At 44.7% G+C, this 19,715-nt stretch overlaps 1 protein-coding gene across 1 annotated transcript; it reads right to left on the bottom strand.

The window, feature by feature from the left end:
- Positions 1 to 8,226: 8,226 nt before the first annotated feature.
- On the bottom strand, positions 8,227 to 19,296 carry iba57 (iron-sulfur cluster assembly factor IBA57). The gene is made up of 3 exons (XM_078536697.1): positions 18,898 to 19,296; positions 10,563 to 10,909; positions 8,227 to 8,644 (listed from the first exon to the last, which is right to left on the bottom strand). The coding sequence occupies exons 1-3, from the start codon at positions 19,212 to 19,214 to the stop codon at positions 8,250 to 8,252; spliced, it is 1,059 nt and encodes a 352-aa protein (XP_078392823.1). The 5' UTR covers positions 19,215 to 19,296; the 3' UTR covers positions 8,227 to 8,249.
- Positions 19,297 to 19,715: the final 419 nt, after the last annotated feature.

Below are 19,715 nucleotides of genomic sequence, written 5' to 3'. Positions count from 1 at the left end.
GGGACGGCATGCCCGCCCACGTCGGGTGGCCAGTCAACAGCCTCCAAACCCCTCTCCTCCGACTTGCGCACATCAGCCCGGAGGACCACTTTCAGCTTCGTGCTGCGACGTCCAGAGGCAAACCTTATGGACCAACCGAGGTCCGCGTCTTCTCTCGCGGGCGGGCGCACAAGTAAAATCGGAGGAGGAGGAGGAGGCAGGGCGTTCTCCCGATGTCCTGGCCAATATTTATCCCTCGAAGGGGGGGGGAGAAACACCAGCAAACTTGGTCATTCACCTCATTGCAGCTGGTGAGAGCCCGCCGGGCGCAAGTCGGCTGCTGGGCGTCTTCCCTTCCTTTCCAAAGTACTTCACTGGCGGTAAAGCAGTCGTGGAAGTCCCGAGGTGGTGGAGGCGAGGTCCAGATTTCCACTAACCTTTGGGTGTGAAGAAGCACACAGTGACCATCGATTGCCCAGCTCTAATTTTACCCTTATTTTGGGTAAAGTGGGGTGGGGGGGTGGGTGGGGGTTGGATGGATAGAGGTGGACAAATCCATTGATCATCTCCAATAGATCATCACCCCACTCAGTTCCTTATCCCTAAGGAAGCCTAGTGCGAGCTACCTGTCCTGGTAGCTTTTAAAGGTCAATAAATCTGAAATGGTCAACAGGTTAGAGAAAAAAATCATTCAAATGCCACCAACGCCACGGTGCCCATAGAACACGTTCTTGCACCGATCGCTACATGTGATATTTACGCGTACACCCAAACACACACGAAAAAAAGAGTATAAAAGCAAAATACTGCGGATGCTGATTTTGAGATCAGATCGAAAATAAAAAAAACTAAGTGCTGGAAATACGCGTCGGATTCCAATGAAGTCATATTCGACTCAAAACATGTCTCTTCCCGCAGATGCTGCCGGGTTGGCTGAGATTCAACCCCCCACCCCCACCCAAACCGACCGACCAACCAACCAACCCGCCCAACACTTTCTGTTTATTATGATTAAAATGAAAGAGAAGTCGCGCTCACCGTCAAAATGGACCCTTACACGGTTTGTCCGACCCCGGTGCGGAGACAAGAACCAGCCCCTCTCACCGTCCACCGCGCTCTGAACCAGCCCCCTTGGCTCGGCCCTCACAGGGACTCGCTCGCCCTCTCAACCGTCACCAACCGACACCTCGCCCACCACGCGCCTTCCCGCGCTCACCCGCGCCACAGCCCTCCACAGCGGCGCCGCCTCTCTACGCTCTCCCCACCCCCGACGGACGTCAACGGCTTCGGCGCGAGGTGCGTGAGCGCGTGCATATCTCTCCCCCCCCGCACCAATAGGTGACACGTAAGGTTTGCCGCCAACCCAGGCACGAGCTTATTGCTTTTCCCAATTGCACCACTGCCCGCCCCAAGTTTCTGATGGAGGGATTGGATGATGGAGAACCCAGCTTGCCAAGCTGACCCATGGCTTCACCCCCGCCCCCTCTAGTTTCTGATGATGGACACCCAGCTGACCAATGGCAAGTTGACCCATGGTTTCACCCAGCCCCCTCCAGTTTCTGATGAAGGGACTGGATGATGGACAACCCAGTTGACCAATGGAAAGTTGACCCATGGATTCACCCTCCTCTTCTAGTTTCTGATGGAAGGACTGGAAGATGGATAACCTCTGAGTTTACTCATTTTTTTTCGTTTGGCTGTCAGTTTAGAATGAGTGGAGACCTTGAGAAAGGAATTGTCAGGACTAATTTTTTTGTACCGGGCTGAAATGTGGACTTTGAGAAAAGCAGACATCCAAAGACTATGAAGTTGTGAAAGTGGTTCTGGAGAATGATGGAGTGGGCCAGTTGGAGAGAACACAAGAGCAATGAAGAAGTCCCCCTGATGGTGGAAGAGGAAAGATGGTTTAGTGAATATCAGGAAAAGGCAACAAGATTGGACTGGCCAAATTCTAAGGCATGAAAACTTGCCAAAGGATGTGACTGAAGAAAGATTTAGAGGGATGTAGACCAAGAGGGAGAAAGGGAATGATGATGTTAGTCAACTTAAAATTGAAAATGTGAGGCCCCTAGGAGCAACTGAAGAGGAAAGCGAAAGATTGTGAGGCATGGAGCAATGATCAGAAGACCTACCCTTAGGCAGATCACCACTGAAACCATAACCGCTCCCCTTCTTTATTTAAACAAAAGGGTACAAACGATAATGGTTCCAAACTGTAAGAAAATTAAGGGGAAAACTTTAGCCAATTGTAATTTTGCTTCAGTCCCTCCCAGTACTTACAAGAGTGAAAAATCTCAAGTATACCAGCAGGCACTACATGCTCCCTCACCAGAGAGGGGCTTGACAGGATAGATGTTGAGAACATTTTTCCCCTGGCTGGTCAATCTAGAAAACAGGGGCACAATCTCAGGATGAAGGGTCAGTCATTTAGTACTGCGATACTTGCCTTTATTAGCTGAGACATGAAAACATGAGCATGAGCAGGGAGGTTATGTTGGAGCTGTATAAAATGCTAGTTAGGCCACAGCTGGAGTACTGTGTGCAGTTCTGGTCGCCACATTATAGATGTGATTGCACTGGAGAGGGTGCAGAGGAGATTCACCAGGATGTTGCCTGGGCTGGAGCGTTTCAGCTATGAAGAGAGACGGGATAGGCTAGCGTTGTTTTCCTTAGAGCAGAGAAGGCTGAAGGGGGACCTGATAGAGGTATAAAGATTATGAGGGGCATAGATAGGGTAGATAGGAAGAAACTTTTCCCCTTAGCAGAGGTGTCGATAACCAGGGGACATAGACTTAAGGTAAGGGGCAGGAGGTTTAGAAGGGATTTGAGGAAAAAAGTTTTCACCCAGAGGGTGGTTAGAATCTGGAGCACACTATCTAATGGGATGGTAGAGGCAGGAGCCTTCACAATATTTAAGAAGTATTTGGAAGAGCACTTAAAATGCCATAGCATACAGGACTACGGGCCAAGTGCTGGGAAATGGGATTAGAGAAGATAGGTGCTTGATGGCCGGCACAGGCACGATGGGCTGATGGACCTGTTTGTATGCTGCATAACTCTATGACTGAGATAAGGGGAAGTTTTTTTTTTCCACTCAGTTGTGAATCTTTGAAATTCTCTCCCCCAGAGGGTAGAGAATAGTGCGGGAAGGTGAGTTTGCAGTAGGACAGCCATGATGGGGAAGGATAACAAACTGGATTAAAAATCGAGACCATATGAAACCTTAAGATAATCTTTATACAGTACTATGTACAGCATTGGGCTCCATGATATAGGAAGGATAAAGAGGCTTAAGTGAAGATACAATGCACACACTTGAATCCTGCCTTGTGAGAGAGACAAATACAAAAATTTGAAAAATCAATTTTTTTCATTAGAACAAAGCTGGGAAATATGGTAGAAGTGTTTATTATGGGACAGAGCAGAAAGAAGCAGTTTTTTTTTTCAATAGTTGAGGAAGCTAGAATGATAAACCATAAATACATGACTAAATGTAAGAGATTTAGACCACAACGCTAGAGAAACACCTTTATGGAGTCGTGAGACCATGGAATTTACTTCCAGGGTTAGTGGTTGGATAAAACCACATTAACCAATTAAGATTAGATTGAAATGATGGGTGAAGGAAAAAGGCAAAAGAATATATAGAAACAGGAGTGAATAAATGTGACTAAGACAATTTGCTCTTGTAGAAACATGGACTGGTTGGGTAAATGCCCTCCTTCTGTGTTGTAACTTCTATATAGAGGTAGATTCATTAAAGCATTATACTTTATTGCCAAACTTTAAATCAGAAATATCCAAACAACATCCTTTGGGCTAAACGGGGTTTGCAAACCCTGACAATGTCTCCCCTAAAGCCAAGGCAGTTCCATTTTGTTCGTAGTCACATTTTCTTCTATTTGAATTTCGTGTAGTTCGGAAAGTGCTATTAGCCCTTCTGCTTTCATAAGTGGATAATTCCCAAATCAAACCATCCAGATCTGTTGGTATCCACAGTTTGAGGCACATGCAAATTAATGAGAACATTGATTTAAACTTCATATGTGGCCTGCAAAACGCCATAGTATGCAGCCAAGTAATTCACAGAGATCAAACACTTGGACAATACAGGATGAAATGAAGTATTTACATAGCAATCTACTCAGCATCATGTGGTGTAGAGTTCAGGGGCACGGTGATCTTGAAACTTTATTCAGTTTCAGCTTTTTTACGAAATCAACGTCAGTAGTTTGTTTTACAATAGGATCCTAACAACCAAGTTAATCATTTGTCCATTATTGTACTGCCTCCATTCAGCTGCTCCTTGATAAAATGAGTCGTCAACAACTGGCTAATGTGGTGATGGTTCTTTATGGGAGATGTGTGTCAATTTTACTATTTATTTCATGAATTCACAAAACAAGTTGGCCACCTTCCACTTTCACCTGTAATACTTACAGTTTCTCACAGACAGAATGGTTCAGTACACAGGACACCTGACAGAAAGAAAGGGCTTGCACATACGTATCATCTTTCACATCAGTCAGCACACAGCAAGGTCCAAGCAAATGGAAGAACTATCAGATAATGTATTCTGGTCAGTTGAGGTAAGTATATTGGCTTTGGACATCCTCCTGTTCTTCAAATACAGACAGAGCAAGTAGACAAGAATTTTGGTTTAAATCTGACTATATAGTCAGTACTGCATTGAACTGTCAGCCCAGCTTGTGTGCGCAAATCTGTCCTAGTGTTTGAATCCATGATGTTTGACTCAAGTGCAACTATACCTAGCAGATGTCCAAATATTTAACCATGGTGTGAACTAGTGTGTATATTTACTGGAAGCAACATAAGCAATAGCAAAAGACAATAATGCAGCATATCCTATGGAATACTTAATTCAGATCCTCCTTGGTGGTGAAATTGGGCAGGCCATTTAGGACTGAGATGAGGAAATATTTCTTCACTCAGAGGTCAACCTGTGGAATTCTCTACCACAGAAATCTGTGGAGGCTGGGTCACTGAGTATATTCAAGAAATATTCTAATATTACAATATGGATACTAACTAAAGTGTAACTATTAGATACGGGGATTGATAATGGTCATCTATAGACATTCACAGAATTATATATAAATGAACTGCGACAGATTCCCTATTTATAAGATGATTTGCTGGAATCTGACCAGACAATTTCAATAAAAGTAAGACCAGTTACTTTGAAAGAGGCTGCGGTGTTGAACTTTCTTACCTCCGGTTCATCTAAAGCTATCTTAGGGAACACTGATTCATTGCAGAGTACAGCACAAGGAGTCCATTTGGCCCATTTGGATCATATATGATGCACTGCACTGCATCAAACAGTCGCTCATGTTACTCACTAGGAAAAACAGCTTCCAAGGAGGAAAAGACTGCTGAGTGAGAGAGAATTGCAAAATCTTCTGCTTCACAGAATACCAAGATCAGACCAACATTTTGATGGCAGCCACGTGGTACGCCAGGCTCCTACACATAATACCCTTGCATTCATGAGCAAGAGGTTCCTTGAGGTACTGGAAGTTTGAAGGGCACATACAACAGTGAAGTGCCAAAAGCCGACAGGTTCTAGAAAGAAAGGAAGTAGGCAACAAGAAATAACAGAAAGTTCTGGAAATACTGAGCAAGTCTAAGGGAACCTGAGAGGAACCAGAGTTAATGTCTCAGAAAACAACCTTCTGTCAGGACTGGATGGGCCATGAACTTTTACCTCCAGCAATTCCTGATTGCCTCCCTTAACATAAAACACTAAACCTAGCACCCTTGCATTGCAGCAAAGGACTGCTAGTACCAGGCAGCTAGGACTGCTGCCTGAGCCAGCAATACTTTTAAAACATTAGGTTTCAAAATGTTTGTGCTCATATCAATTTGCATTTTAGACCTGCAGTACTGACACCACAAACTTTCAGGTATAGTGGAGTTAGATGGAGAATATTCCTTCCCTTCATCAATATGCTAAGACTCAATCTCAGAAAACCAACCCTCAATTGCAGATGTAAAATTTTTTTGCAGTTCCTATGTCATCCCATGGCCAGAAAGAGGTTGATAATTGAAAGCCAATTACAGACAGGTTGTCATAGAAACTAGGAGCAGGTGTAGGCCCTTCAAGCCTGCTCCGCCATTCAATATGATCATGGCTGATCCTCTTTCTCAACACCATATTCCTGCTTTCTCTCCATACCCCTTGATGCCCCTAATATCCAAAGAAATGATCAATTTATTTCTTGAATATAATCAGTGACCCGGCCTCCACAAATTTCTGTGGTAGAAAATTTCACAGGTTGATCCTTGAGTGAAGAAGTATTTCCTCATCTCAGTCCTAAATAGCCTGCCCCATATCCTGAGACTGTGGTCCCTGGTTCGAGACTCCTCAGCCAGGGGAAACATCCTCCTTGCATCTGGTCTGTCTAGCCCTGTTAGCATTTTATATGTTTCAATCAGATACCCTCCCATTCTTCTAAACTCTAGTGAATATAGGCCCAGTCGAACCAATCTCTCCTCTTACGACAGTCCTGCCATCCCCAGTATCAGCCTAGTGAACCTTCGCTGCACTTCCTCTATGGCAAGAATATCCTTTCTTAGGTAGGGAGACCAAAACTGCACACAATACTCCAAGTGTGGTCTCACCAAGGCCTTGTATAACTGCAGTAAGATATCCCTACTTTTGAACTCAAATCCTCTTGTAATGAAGGCCAACATACCATTTGCCTTCCTAATTGCTTGTTGCACCTGCCTGTTTACTTTCATTGACTGGTGTACAAGGACACCCAGATCCCTTTGTACATCCACATTTCCCAATATATCATTATTTAAATAATACCCTGCCTGTTTTTCACACCGAAGCATATAACTTCACATCTATCCACGTTATACTGCACCTGCCATATGTTTGCCCACACACACTTGTCTAAATCGTCCTGAAGCCTCCTTGCATCCTCCTCACAATCTTTTGTGAAGACAGAACCAAAATATGTGTTCAATTCTTCTGCCATTTCTTTGTTCCTCATTACAATTTCCCCCGTTTCTGACTGTAATGGACCTACATTTGTCTTTGCTAATCTTTTTCTCTTCACATATTTATAGCTTTTACAGTCAGTTTTTACGTTCCCTGCAAGTTTACTCTCATACTCCCTTTTCCTGATCAATCTTTTTGTCCAGTTTTGCCGAATTCTAAACTGTTCTCAATCCTCAGGCTTGCTGCTTTTTCTGGCAATTTTATATATCTCCTCTTTGGATCTAATACTATCCCTAATTTCTTTTGTAATCCATGGTTGAGCCATGTTTCCTGAAGATAGAGTTTCTAATAGGCATATATCCACAAAAACTACTGGATTTTACCCTCCCTAAAGCTCAAATGGTGGGGGGGCAGAAACTAGCTTTCTGTGGGGAAACAGTCACTCATTGTCATTTTGCTCAGAGGGGCTGAGAGCAAAGACTCTCGAAGCTAGAGGGCCAGAGAACTTCTGGCTTGAAAGCAGCAGCAGGATCCCATGGCAGGTAAGTGAGGGACTGGGCACTTCAAAATGGAGACGTCCTCTCTCCAACGTTTTAAAATTTTTTTAAAAAAGGCCTTTGCAGTCTGGTCATCACTATGGGGAGGGAAACCTCTCTACAGGACAGCCTGTGGCCGCTGCTGCAACCAGGGAGGGACTCGGCCTTCCTGGAGCCCTGGCCTCCTGGTCTGCTGACAGGAGGCTGCGTCCAGACAACTAAACTGGCCACTGCCGCCTCTGAAACCTGGAAGTCAACTGGAAAGGCCAATTGATGGACAGCAACTGGGATTTAAGTGTCCGTTAGTTAGTTAATCAGCTACCGCCATGTGTGGGTAGCCCTGCTGCCCTCTCCTCCAAGTTAAAACTTAGCAATATCGCCTATCCATGTGATATGTACAGTTATCCTTTTCTTCATTCAGTCTAACAACATTAACATGTCTTAACATATTTCAATAGGTTAGCACTTAAATTGCTCCAAGTTCTCAGTGAAGAAATAGTTTCCTCACAAGGTTAAAACTAGCTCTCATGTGGGACTGAACAAGATTCGAGTAGACAACCGAATTGTATTCCTATTAGACACAACCCTGCAAATTGCAATGTGATCTAGATGGAAAATCTTACCAGAGGAGAGATTCAGAAGGTGGAGTTGCAATATTGGGTTAACGAAAACTCACAGAAAACATTTTCACAAATTCAATTCTCTATTTAGGAAAATATTTTTCCACAAAATGTAATGCTTGGTATAAAACATATATTCATTTATTTATTTTCATCATTTGGCCACCAATCTGGAACTGATGCCTTCAGCTGCACACGAGCATCACCCGTTATACGCAGATGAAGTGGTTCATTTGCGAAGGCCAGTCGAACCATGGCTAAACCAACATCGCCCGCATAGCTTCTGAGCCGGCCAGCTGACTTTCCAGATTCAGTCACAATCTGCGCTTTTTCAGGAACACTGTTGGGGGGCAAAGGGTTGTCCAGTTGGATTGGCATCAACCTTTTCCTAATCACGCCTGTGTAGTGAGTCCGAGCTGTTAACTCTTGCCCGATGTAACAGCCTTTGTTGAAACTGATCCCATTCATGTAAACTAGGTTGGATTCCAGGGGTATTGCTTCTCCAAATGGGAGGTCCTTCACACCTTCAGCAATTCCTGAATAAAGACAAGATTACCATCTATCTGAGTGATCTGTACAGTTAAACCCATTTGTTCTTATACATTCAAATAACCAATATTTATTCTTAATCATTAACAGCTTAGCACCAGCTGACCAATGTTCTCACTAAAGCAACATTTCAAAATAACGCATCCTATGGACCCCTTTAGAGAGGGAACTTGCTTGTGTCAAGCTCCCTGAGGCACTTGAACCTTTCAAAAAAAGTCAGTTCCTTCACTGTCAATGGATCAAAATCCTAGAACTCCCTCTCTAACAGCACTGTGGGTATACCTACACCACAGGGACTGCAGCGGTTCAAGGCAGCAGCTCACCGCCACCTTTCAAGGGCAATTAGGGATGGAGAACAAATGCTGGCTTTCACAGTGACACACGCATCCCATAAAAGAATAAAAAAATGATATGGTCACTCTGACGTTGCAACCAGGTTTCCTTTAGATCAGTTGGTATTCGATGTGCATAGAATCCATTAGCACACTTGTGTCCACTCCTGAGACCTCAGGCTCAAACTGGAATAACCAAGGAAACCCAAGAATGTTGGTGTATAGCCAGCAAAAACAGTACAGCCTCCAACTGCTATAGGTAGGACTATATAATTACTAGGGCACCGGCTTGCAGGATTACCTTGACGGGAAGAATCCCTGCCCCTAGTGACAGCCCAATCCTCCAACTTTCATTAATGACGGAGGTTGGCTGGCCAATAACCAAGCGTGCCCTTACTTTGCTAACCTGACTGGTTCAGTTACTGATTGCTGAGTATGCCGAAAATAGACGAAGCCTCAAACATTATGCGCAGGTGTGTCATTGTGGAGTAACCCTAAACCCAGAGATCCTGCTCGCAGAGGAGGAGAATCACTAGCTGATCGTTAGACAACAGATCAATAAAGGCTTGAGCTTTTGCTAGATGGAAAGAGCCATCAGAAGCTTCTCAGAAGCAGTATGGTGAACAACCTAGCTCACCACAAGTCAAATGTAATGCCAGCTGAGCATAGCATAGTCGCACATCTTATTACACCTGAATCCCACCCACCCAAGGGTCAGAATTTCCTCAACAGTATAAAAGAGGGATATTTGCCCTCAACAGCTATCGTACTATGTTGCAGTTGTCCAGTGCCATGTATCAGGTTAACCCATCAATAACTGGTTAATCCAGACCCTTGTTGAAGGGCTTTGTTAAAGGCAGCCCTTAATGAGACTTCCCTTCCCCAAGGCATTCAATAATAGGATGGTGCATGACAGAGATCCCTATCCTTGATCCAATGGCCCTTTTTTGCTGTACATCCACCCAACTTTGGATCTCATATGTGGGCCAGGAAGCCCTTTGTGATCCATGGCTCAGTACCAAGCAGGAACGTAGTAAGTTTGAAAACTTACACCTCTGTCCTAGGCATATAAATAGACTCCAATATACGTTGGGTTAGCTAATTTCAGAACTAGATCAGAAGTATAATATTATTGGATCTTGAGAGAGATGTGCTATACAAAATAAATACACAGTAACAGACAAAATTAAGTTTTCAGTGCTAGTAAAAAATCTGATAATTTGGGGCTTTAGCAACATAATTACAGTCAAATGTGTAATCATCCCACCTGAAATGTTACCCCCCTCTCAGCCAATAGTCTGTTCATGCTGAGAGAATATGACTGCTTAAAAGGTTACCCTCTTCTGAAAAGTTCTTGGCAAGTGTTAATTTGCAAATTCACAGCAAAAACTGAAGTTGCATCAAGGTGCACATTGCTTCAATTGTGTTCCTCACTATGGTGAAAATAACACAGTACCACTCTTAAGCTAAACAGAAAAGTTTGTGAAATATTTTTCACATTAACCCCTTTAAAATGTCAGACCCTGAGGGCTTTCAGGCCGGTTTCAGTTTGCGAGGTGTGATCACTCCTTACCTGTCTTGTACCGATATCTATGGTATTCCTGGATATCTCCTAAATGACTGTCTGGGACAATGTCTAACGGGTTGTCGATCTTGTTCAACACCAACCGCCAACCCATGGCATCAGTTCTAGGATCACGGGTGCACGCCACCACCTTCTTTGTATTTACTGCTAAAGCACTGCCAGTTTTGGTTGACTGTTCAAATGGGAGTATTGTCCACAAGGAAAGATCAGGACAAGGAGATATGTCCACTTTCCTCCTAATTTTATAAACTTTTAAATGTTTCTGAACAGCATCAAGCAGCGTGGCATCACATTCCAGGAGGACCGCTGGCTCTTCGTCACGGCTTTTGTGCAACCTGGCATTTAAAAAGGAACAGAACAGTACACTTGGTAGGAAGTAATTTTTAGCAGCAACACACACTAAAACAATTCACTTTTTCAACACAACCATTCATGTGCCTACGGGCTATATCTGAAAATGGATTTAAAACAAGATTTTAACAAAACAACTTGATTTGAAAGATGCCAATAGGGTCACATGAACAGGGGTAGGAGGGGGCTCAAGTGGAGCAGAAATACTGGAATGGACCAGTTGGGACGGACGATACAGTTCTGTGCTGTGCATTCGATGTAATTCTGTGACAGGCAGCATGTTTGGTGTATCGTAGACCATTGGCAAGAGTCAGCATGTGCAGTAGTTTTCAAAACTTTAATTTCTGCATACATTCTGATGCAAAGCAATGCTGACCTAATTTGAATTAATAACCTTTATTATCACAAGAACACATAGAAGCAGTGGACCATACTGCTGTTGAGCCTGCTTCACCATTCAATATGATCCTGGCTGATCTTGGGAGCTTCAACTCTATTTTCCCATCCTCTCCCCATATCCCTTAATTCCCTGAGACACCAAAAATCAGTCTATCCCAGTCCTAAATGTATTCAATGATGGATCATCCACAACCCTCTGGGGTAGGGAATTCCAAAGATTCACATCCCTTTTGAGTGAAGTAGTTTCTCCTCACCTCAGTCCTAAATGATTGGCCCCTTATCCTGAGACTGTGCCCCCGTGTTTTAGATTCCCAGACCAACAGAAACAATCTCTCAGCATCCACCCTATCAAGCCCCTTCAGAATTTTGTAGATTTCAATGAGATCACCTCTTATTCTCCTAAACTCCAAAGGATATATGCCCAATTTACTCAGCCTCTCATCCAAGGACAACCCCCTTATCCCAGGGACCAATTTAGTGAACCTTTGCTGCACCACCTTCAATGAAAGTATATCCTTTCTTAAACATGGAGATTAAAACTCCAAGTGAGGCGAGAGTGACTGCCCTTGACATTAAGGCTGCATTTGACCGAGTGTGGCATCAAGGAGCCCTAGCAAAACTGGAGTCAATGGGAATCAGGGGGAAAACTCTCCACTGGTTGGAGTCATGCCTAGCACAAAGGAAGATGGTTGTGGCTGTTGCAGGTCAGTCATCTCAGCTCCAGGAGATCACTGCAGGAGTTCCTCAGGGTAGTGTCCTCGGACCAACCATCTTGAGTTGCTTCATCAATGACCTTCCTTCCATCATAAGGTCAGAAGTGGGGATGTTCGCTGATGATTTCACAATGTTCAGCACCATTCGTGACTCCTCAGATACTGAAGCAGTCCATGTCCAAATGCAGCAAGACCTGGACAATATCCAGGCTTGGGTTGACAAGTGGCAAGTAACATTCACGCCACACAAGTGGCAGGCAAAGGCTATCTCCAACAAGAGAGAATCTAACCATCGCCCCTTGATGTTCAATGGCATTACCATCACTGAATCCCCCACTATCAACATCCTGTGGGGCTTACCATTGACCAGAAACTGAACTGGGCTAGCCATATAAATACAGTGGCTATGAGAGCAGGTCAGAGGCTAGAATCCTCTGGCGAATAACTCACCTCCTGATTCCCCAAAGTCTGTCCACTATCTACAAGACACAAGTCAGGAGTGTGATGGAATACTTCCCACTTGCCTGGATGAATGCACCTCCCACAACACTCAAAAAGCTTGACACCATCCAAGACAAAGCAGCCCGCTTGATTGGCACCACATCCACAAACATTCACTCCCTCCACCACCGACGCACAGCAGCAGCAGTGTGTACCATCTACAAGATGCACTGCAGGAGTTCACCAAGGCTCCTTCAATAGCACCTTCCAAACCCACAACCACTACCATCTAGAATGACAAGGGCTATAGATAGATGGGAACACCACCACCTGGAAGTTCCCCTCCAAGTCACTCATGATCCTGACTTGAAAATATATCGCCGTTCCTTTACTGTCGCTGCGTCAAAATCCTGGTACTCCCTTCCTAACAGCACTATGGGTGTACCTACACCACATGGACTGCAGCGGTTCAAGGCGGCAGCTCACCACCACCATCTCAAGGGCAGTCAGTGATGGGTATAAATGCTGGCCCAGCCAGCGAAGCCCACACCCCACGAATGAATTAAAAAAATGTAGCCTCACTAGAACTTTGTACAACTGTAGCAAGACTTCTTTATTCTTATACCCCAATCCCCTTGTCATAAAGATCAACATACCATTTGCCTTTCTAATTGCTTGTTGAACCTGCATGTTAACTTTGCATACCTTACTGTATTGGTAAGCCACATTATAAAAGTCCTTGCTAAATAAACCAAGGCAATTGGCCAATCGTGACTGAAGTAAAAGTCCACGCATGGTCTGCAGTACTAACCTGCTGCGTTCCTAAGTGGTAGAATGTAGGTTAGAATTATAGAATGATACAGCAAGCAATGCGGCCATTCGGCCCATTGTGCCAATGACTGCTATTTGATAGGTGTACCCAATTAATTAATTCCTGTAATTTTTTTTCTCGTTAAAAACTTTTTCACACAGCGAGTTGTTAGGGTCTGGAATGCACTGCCTGAGGGTGTGGTGGAGGCAGGTTCAATCAAATCATTCAAAAGGAAATTAGACTGTGATCTGAAAAGGAAGAATGTGCAGTGTTCTAGGGAGAAGGCAGGAGAATGGCACTAAGTGAATTGCTCATTCAGAGATCCAGTACAGACCGCTTTGCAGAACACCTTTGGTCTGTCCGCAAGCATGACCCAGACCTCCCTGTCGCTTGCCATTTCAACACTCCACCCTGCTCTCTTGCCCACATGTCCGTCCTTGGCCTGCTGCATTGTTCCAGTGAAGCTCAACGCAAACTGGAGGAACAGCACCTCATCTTCCGACTAGGCACTTTACAGCCTTCCGGACTGAATATTGAGTTCAACAATTTTAGATCACGAACTCTCTCCTCTATCCCCACCCACTTTCCGATCCCCCCTCTTTTTTTTCCAATAATTTATATAGATTTTTCTTTTCCCACCTATTTCCATTATTTTTAAATGTATTTCCATCCATTGTTTAATCTCTACCTTTTAGCCTTTTTTGATTCCTTCACCCTTCACCCCACCCCACCAGGGCTATCTGTACCTTGCTTGTCCTGCTTTCTACCCTTAATTAGCACATTCCTTAGATAATATCACCACCATCAACACCTCTTTGTTCTTTTGTCTGTGACATATTTTGGTTATCTCCACCTATCACTGGCCCTCTATCCAGCTCTACTTGTCTCACCCCCCCCCCCCTTTAAACCTTTCACCTCTCTTCTATTTTTACTTAGTTCTGTTGAAGGGTCATTCGGACTCGAAACGTTAACTATGTTCCTCTCCGCAGATGCTGCCAGACCTGCTGAGTTTTTCCAGGTATTTTTGTTTTTGTTTTGGATTTCCAGCATCCGCAGTTTTTTGCTTTTATCCAGTACAGACATGATAGGCTGAATGGCCTCCTTCTGTTCTGTGATTCTCTCCAATCCAATTCTCTTCTCAGTGTTACTATTGAATCTGCTTCCACCCCACGCTTTCAGACAGCACACTCTAGATCACAACTCATTTTATCAAAGTGTTTCTTGTCATTTCTGGTGTTCTTTTGGCAATTATCTTCAATCCTTATCCTCTGGTTACCAACATTGCTGCCATTTACTCTTATCAAAACTATTCATGGTTATGAGCCCCTCTTTCACCCTACTCTCCTCCAAAGGAAAATAACCACAGCTTCTCCAGTCCCTTATTCCTGGTACCACACCAATAAATCTCTCTGATACCCTTTTCAAGGCATGAATATCCTGTTCAAAGTGTGGGGTCCTCGAATTGAACACAATACTCCAACTGAGGCCTAACCAGTGCCTTATAGAAGGTTCATGTATACAGACTCTCATTGATATTTTAGGAAAATCTTGATCAAATAAAGCATGGGCACTATACTTGAATGAGCTTAAAGACATAAAGCGCCATGACAAGACTTTCTGACAGTGTTTTATGCATCGAGCAGTTTACATCTCTGGCTTGGAAGGCGATTTGCCTGCTGTCTGGCAAATGGACTGTAGATGTCATGGAGAAACCTAAACTGGGAAGTTGGGAAGGTGCTAGACCCTCTTCAGCACCACTGGCTAGAGATTTTAATTCCCGTGTGACAAACTTACGCAAGCATTTTCCACTACATTCCCCAACACTTATGGCATTGGTGTTAACTCAACTTGCCTGCTTTAAGACGTGGATCACAAAACCAAAAAAGGTCCGAAACGTCATTTTGTTTTTAGGAAAAGAGGAAAGCGCTTTGGAGCAAGTGACTCTAATTGTTAACTGCAGAACCTAATCATTAAGGTAATCACACTTTAATGAAATGTGAACAAACCCTAGCAGGGTCGATTTCACCTGAAATCAGCCTTTTAAATGGATAATGGGCACAGGATAGTTATTTCCTGAACTGCTTAAAACTGTTGTTCAAGTTACAAGCAGTGCCCTTTTAACTGACTCTCATGGATTGGCAAACCCTGGTACCATTTTCCCAGAATAGGCAGCTACCATTGTAAAGCATTGGCAGTGCATGTGACAGTCTTTCAACATAGAAATTTATAACACAGGAAGCCAACTAGAAATGTGCAGAGTATAAAAAGCTTTTACCATGTTATTATAGAAATGAAAAATCAAATGAAAATAAGAACAAAATGTATGACCTTAAAATGGGGCTGTATTAATTCAGGAATGCTAGCATGGGTTTGTTAAAGGTCAATATTGTTTAACTAACTTAAGTTTTTTGATGAGGTAGCAGACAGTTGATTAGGTATATATGAAATTCCAGAAGGCATTTGGTAACCTGTTACATAATAGGCTTGTCAGCAAAGTTAAAGCCCATGGAATAAAAAGGTCAGAGGCAGCATAAATACACAGTTAAGTGAGTGACAAGGAAGTTAACTTAAACCTTTGTATCACACTGACTAGGTCTCAGCTGGAGTTCCATGTGTAATCCTGGGGATCATAGTTTAAGAAAGTAGAGATCCACTCTAATTGTACTAGGAAATCTGACGAGACTGGAGGAGTTTGAATTGTTCTCCATGGAGCAGAGGCTAAGGGAACATTGAATGGAGGTGTTTCAGTTTGAGTAAATAGGGAGAAACTGTTTCCACTGTGGCAGGGTCAGTAACCAGGGAGCACAGATTTAAGAGAATTGGCAAAAGAATGAGAAAAAAATGTACTTTACCCAGACAATTGCAATCTGGAATGCACAGCCCGCAAGGAAGATGGAAGTAGATTCAAGAGTAACTTTCAAAAGGGAATTGAATAAAATGGAGTCACAGAATGACACAGCACGGGAGAGGTCATTCAGCCCATTGTGCCTGTGCTGACTGCTAGGTAGAGTTATGCAACTGATCCCAGTCCTCTGCTCCTTCCCCGTAGTCTTGTATATTTGTACCTTCAAGTACTCATCCAATTCATTCTTGAATCTACCTCCAGGTAGTGCATTCTAGATATTCTAGAAAAAGGCAAAATAATGCTAAGCTATGGGGAAGGATTTGGTAAGTAGGACAAATTGGAATGCTCTTTCCAAGATCTGGCAAAGACACAATGGGCTGAACAGTCTAGGGGTCCAAATCGAGGAGAGGGAGTCTCAGAATGAGGGGCAGGCCATTTAGAACTGAGATGAGGAGGAATTTCTTCACTCAGAGGGCAGGAAATCTTTGGCGTTCTCTACCCCAGAGGGCTGTGGAGGCTCAGTCTTTGAGATTGTTCAAGACAGAGATTGATAGATTTCTAGATACTAATGACATCAAGGGACATGGGGGTACTGGGGGAAAATGGCGTTGAGGTAAACGATCAGACATGATCTAATTGAATGGTGGAGCAGGCTCGAGGGGCTGAATAACCTACTCCTATGTTATTTTACCAAAAGCAAAACACTGCAGACACTGGAGATCTGAAATGAAAACAGAAAATGCTTGTAATACTCAACAGAGAAGTCCTAAGGTATTTTATTAAGGGCAAGAGAATAACCAGGGAAAGAGCAGGGCCCATTGGGGACCAAAGTGGAAATCTGTGCGTGGAGCCGGAGAACATAGGTGAGGTTTTAAGTGTTTACTTTTCATCTGTGTTCACTATGGAGAAGGACGATGTAGGTGTAGAAACCAGGGAGGGGGACTGTGATATACTAGAACAAATTAGCATTGAAAGAGAGGAGGCATTAGTGGTTTTAGTGGGCTTGAAAGTGGATAAATCCCCAGGCCTAGATGAGATGTATCCCAGGCTGCTATGTGAGGCAAGGGAGGAGATTGCAGGGGCTCTGACACTAATTTTCAAATCCTCTCTGGCCACAGGAGAAATGTCAGATGACTGGAGGACAGCGAATGTGGTACCATTATTCAAGAAGGGTATTAGGGATTAACCGCGTAATTACAGTAGAGAGTCTACCATCAGTGGTAGGGAAACTATTGGAAAATATTCTGAGGGACAGGATTAATCTCCACCTGGAGAGGCAGGGATTAATCAGGGATAGTCAGCATGGCTTTGCCAAGGAGAGATCGTGTCTAACAAATTTGATTGAATTTTTCCAAGGAGATGACTATGTGTGTAGATGAGGGTAGTGCAGTTGATGTAGTCTACATGGACTTCAGTAAGGCTTTAGACAAGGTCCCGCAGGGGAGAATGGTCAAGAAGGTAAGAGCCCATGGGATCCAGGGAAATTTGGCAAATTGGATCCAAAGTTGGCTTAGTGGCAGGAGGCAGAGGGTGATGGTCGAAGGTTGTTTTTGTGATTGGAAGCCTGTGACGAGTGGTGTACCACAGGGATCGGTGCTGGGACCCTTGCTATTTGTAGTGTACATTAACGATTTAGATGTGAATATAGGAGGGATGATCAGGTTTGTAGGTGACACAAAAATTGGTGTCGTAAATAGTGAGGAGGAAAGCCTTAGATTACAGGATGATATAGATGGGCTGGTAAGATGGGCAGAGCAGTGGCAAATGGAATTTAATCCTGAGAAGTGGAAGGACTAACACAGCAAGGGAATACACAATGAATAGTAGGACCCTAGGAAGCACAGAGGATCAGAAGAACCTTGGTGTACATGTCATAGATCCCTGAAGCCAGCAGCACAGATAGATAAGGTGGTTAAGAAGGCATGTGAGATACTTGCCTTTATTAGCTGAGGCATAGAATATAAAAGCAGGGAGGTTATGTTGGAGCTGTATAAAACGCTAATTAGGCTACAGCTGGAGTAGTGTGTGCAGTACTGGTCACGATACCATAGGAAGGATGTGATTGCACTGGAGAGGGTGCAGAGGAGATTCACCAGGATGTTGCCTGGACTGGAGCGTTTCAGTTATGAAGAGAGACAGAGTTTAGGCTAGGGTTGTTTTCCTTAGAACGGAGAAGGCTGAGGGGGGACTTGATAGGGGTATACAAAATTATGAGGGTCATAGATAGGGTAGACAGGAAGAAACTTTTCCCCTTAGTGGAGGGGTCAATAACCAGGGGGCATAGATTAAGGTAAAAGGTTTAGAGGAGATTTGAGGAATTCTTTTCACCCAGAGAGTGGTTGGAATCTGGAACACACTGCCTGAGGGGGTGGTAGAGGCAGGAACCCTCACAATATTTAAGTATTATTTAGATGAGCACTTGAAACGCCATAGCATACAGGGCTATGGGCCAAGTGCTGGAAAATGGGATTAGAACAGATAGGTGCTTGATGGCCGGCACAGACACAATGGGCCAAAGGGCCTGTATAACTCTATGAAATAGAGTTAACATTTTGAGTCTGTATGACTCCTCTTTGAAGAGTCACACGGACTCAAAACGTTAACTGTCTCTCTCACCTGCTGAGTTTTTCCCAGCATTTTGTGTTTTTATTTCAGGTTTCCAACCTCCGCAGCAATTTGCTTTCTTATCTTTAATGTTTCAGGTACTTGCCTTACCCACCCCACCTCCCCCCCCCCAACCCCTAACCCCTCACCCCGACCCACCTGTAGAGGATCACATCGAACATGGTCCTCCCCTGCAAGTTAAGCAGGTGACAGTAGAGCGAGTCTCGGGGCCCGCTCACCACAGCCTCCACGTCGTTGGTGACCAGACCCTGCAGGAAGGCGCCGGCGTCCCTGCCCTGGAGCCGCAGCAGCTGCCGGTGGCTCAGGCCATAGCAGCGGTACCGGCCCCCAGCCTCGGTGCTGGCGCTCCGCCGACACTTCCCCGCTGTGGGGATCCGTCTACCCGCCGCCTGGAGCCGCAGTAAAACCCCCAGCACTCGGCAGCAGCCGGACGGGAAGCGGAGCATCAGCAACATAGCGACCAACTCAACACTCACTTCAAATGCGGCGGAGGAGCACGGGCGGCCGCCGCCATCTTAATAACCAGCTTCCACACTCCCGCTATATCGCCACCTGCAGGGCAGCTAGGTGAGCGTCACAGAGCTCCCGCGACATCGCCACCTGCAGGGCAGCTAGGTGAGCGTCACAGAGCTCCCGGGACATCGCCACCTGCAGGGCAGCTAGGTGAGCGTCACAGAGCTCCCGCGACATCGCCACCTGCAGGGCAGCTAGGTGAGCGTCACAGAGCTCCCGGGACATCGCCACCTGCAGGGCAGCTAGGTGAGTGTGACAGAGCTCGCGGGACATCGCCACCTGCAGGGCAACTAGGTGAGTGTCACAGAGCTCTCGACATAGCCACCTGCCGGGCAGGTAGGTGAGGAAACTAAGCTGGAGAGTGACTCATCACAGCTCTATATGAGAAAGGGACTTTTAAAGCGCACAGTCCGTAAGAGGCGTACAGTCACAGAGGGGTGGCT

The sequence above is a fragment of the Cetorhinus maximus genome, chromosome 3, assembly GCF_964194155.1.
Source record: "Cetorhinus maximus chromosome 3, sCetMax3.hap1.1, whole genome shotgun sequence".
NCBI lineage: Eukaryota > Metazoa > Chordata > Chondrichthyes > Lamniformes > Cetorhinidae > Cetorhinus > Cetorhinus maximus.
Note: the sequence above shows the minus strand (reverse complement) of the source record. Positions and strands in the feature narration are given on the sequence as shown.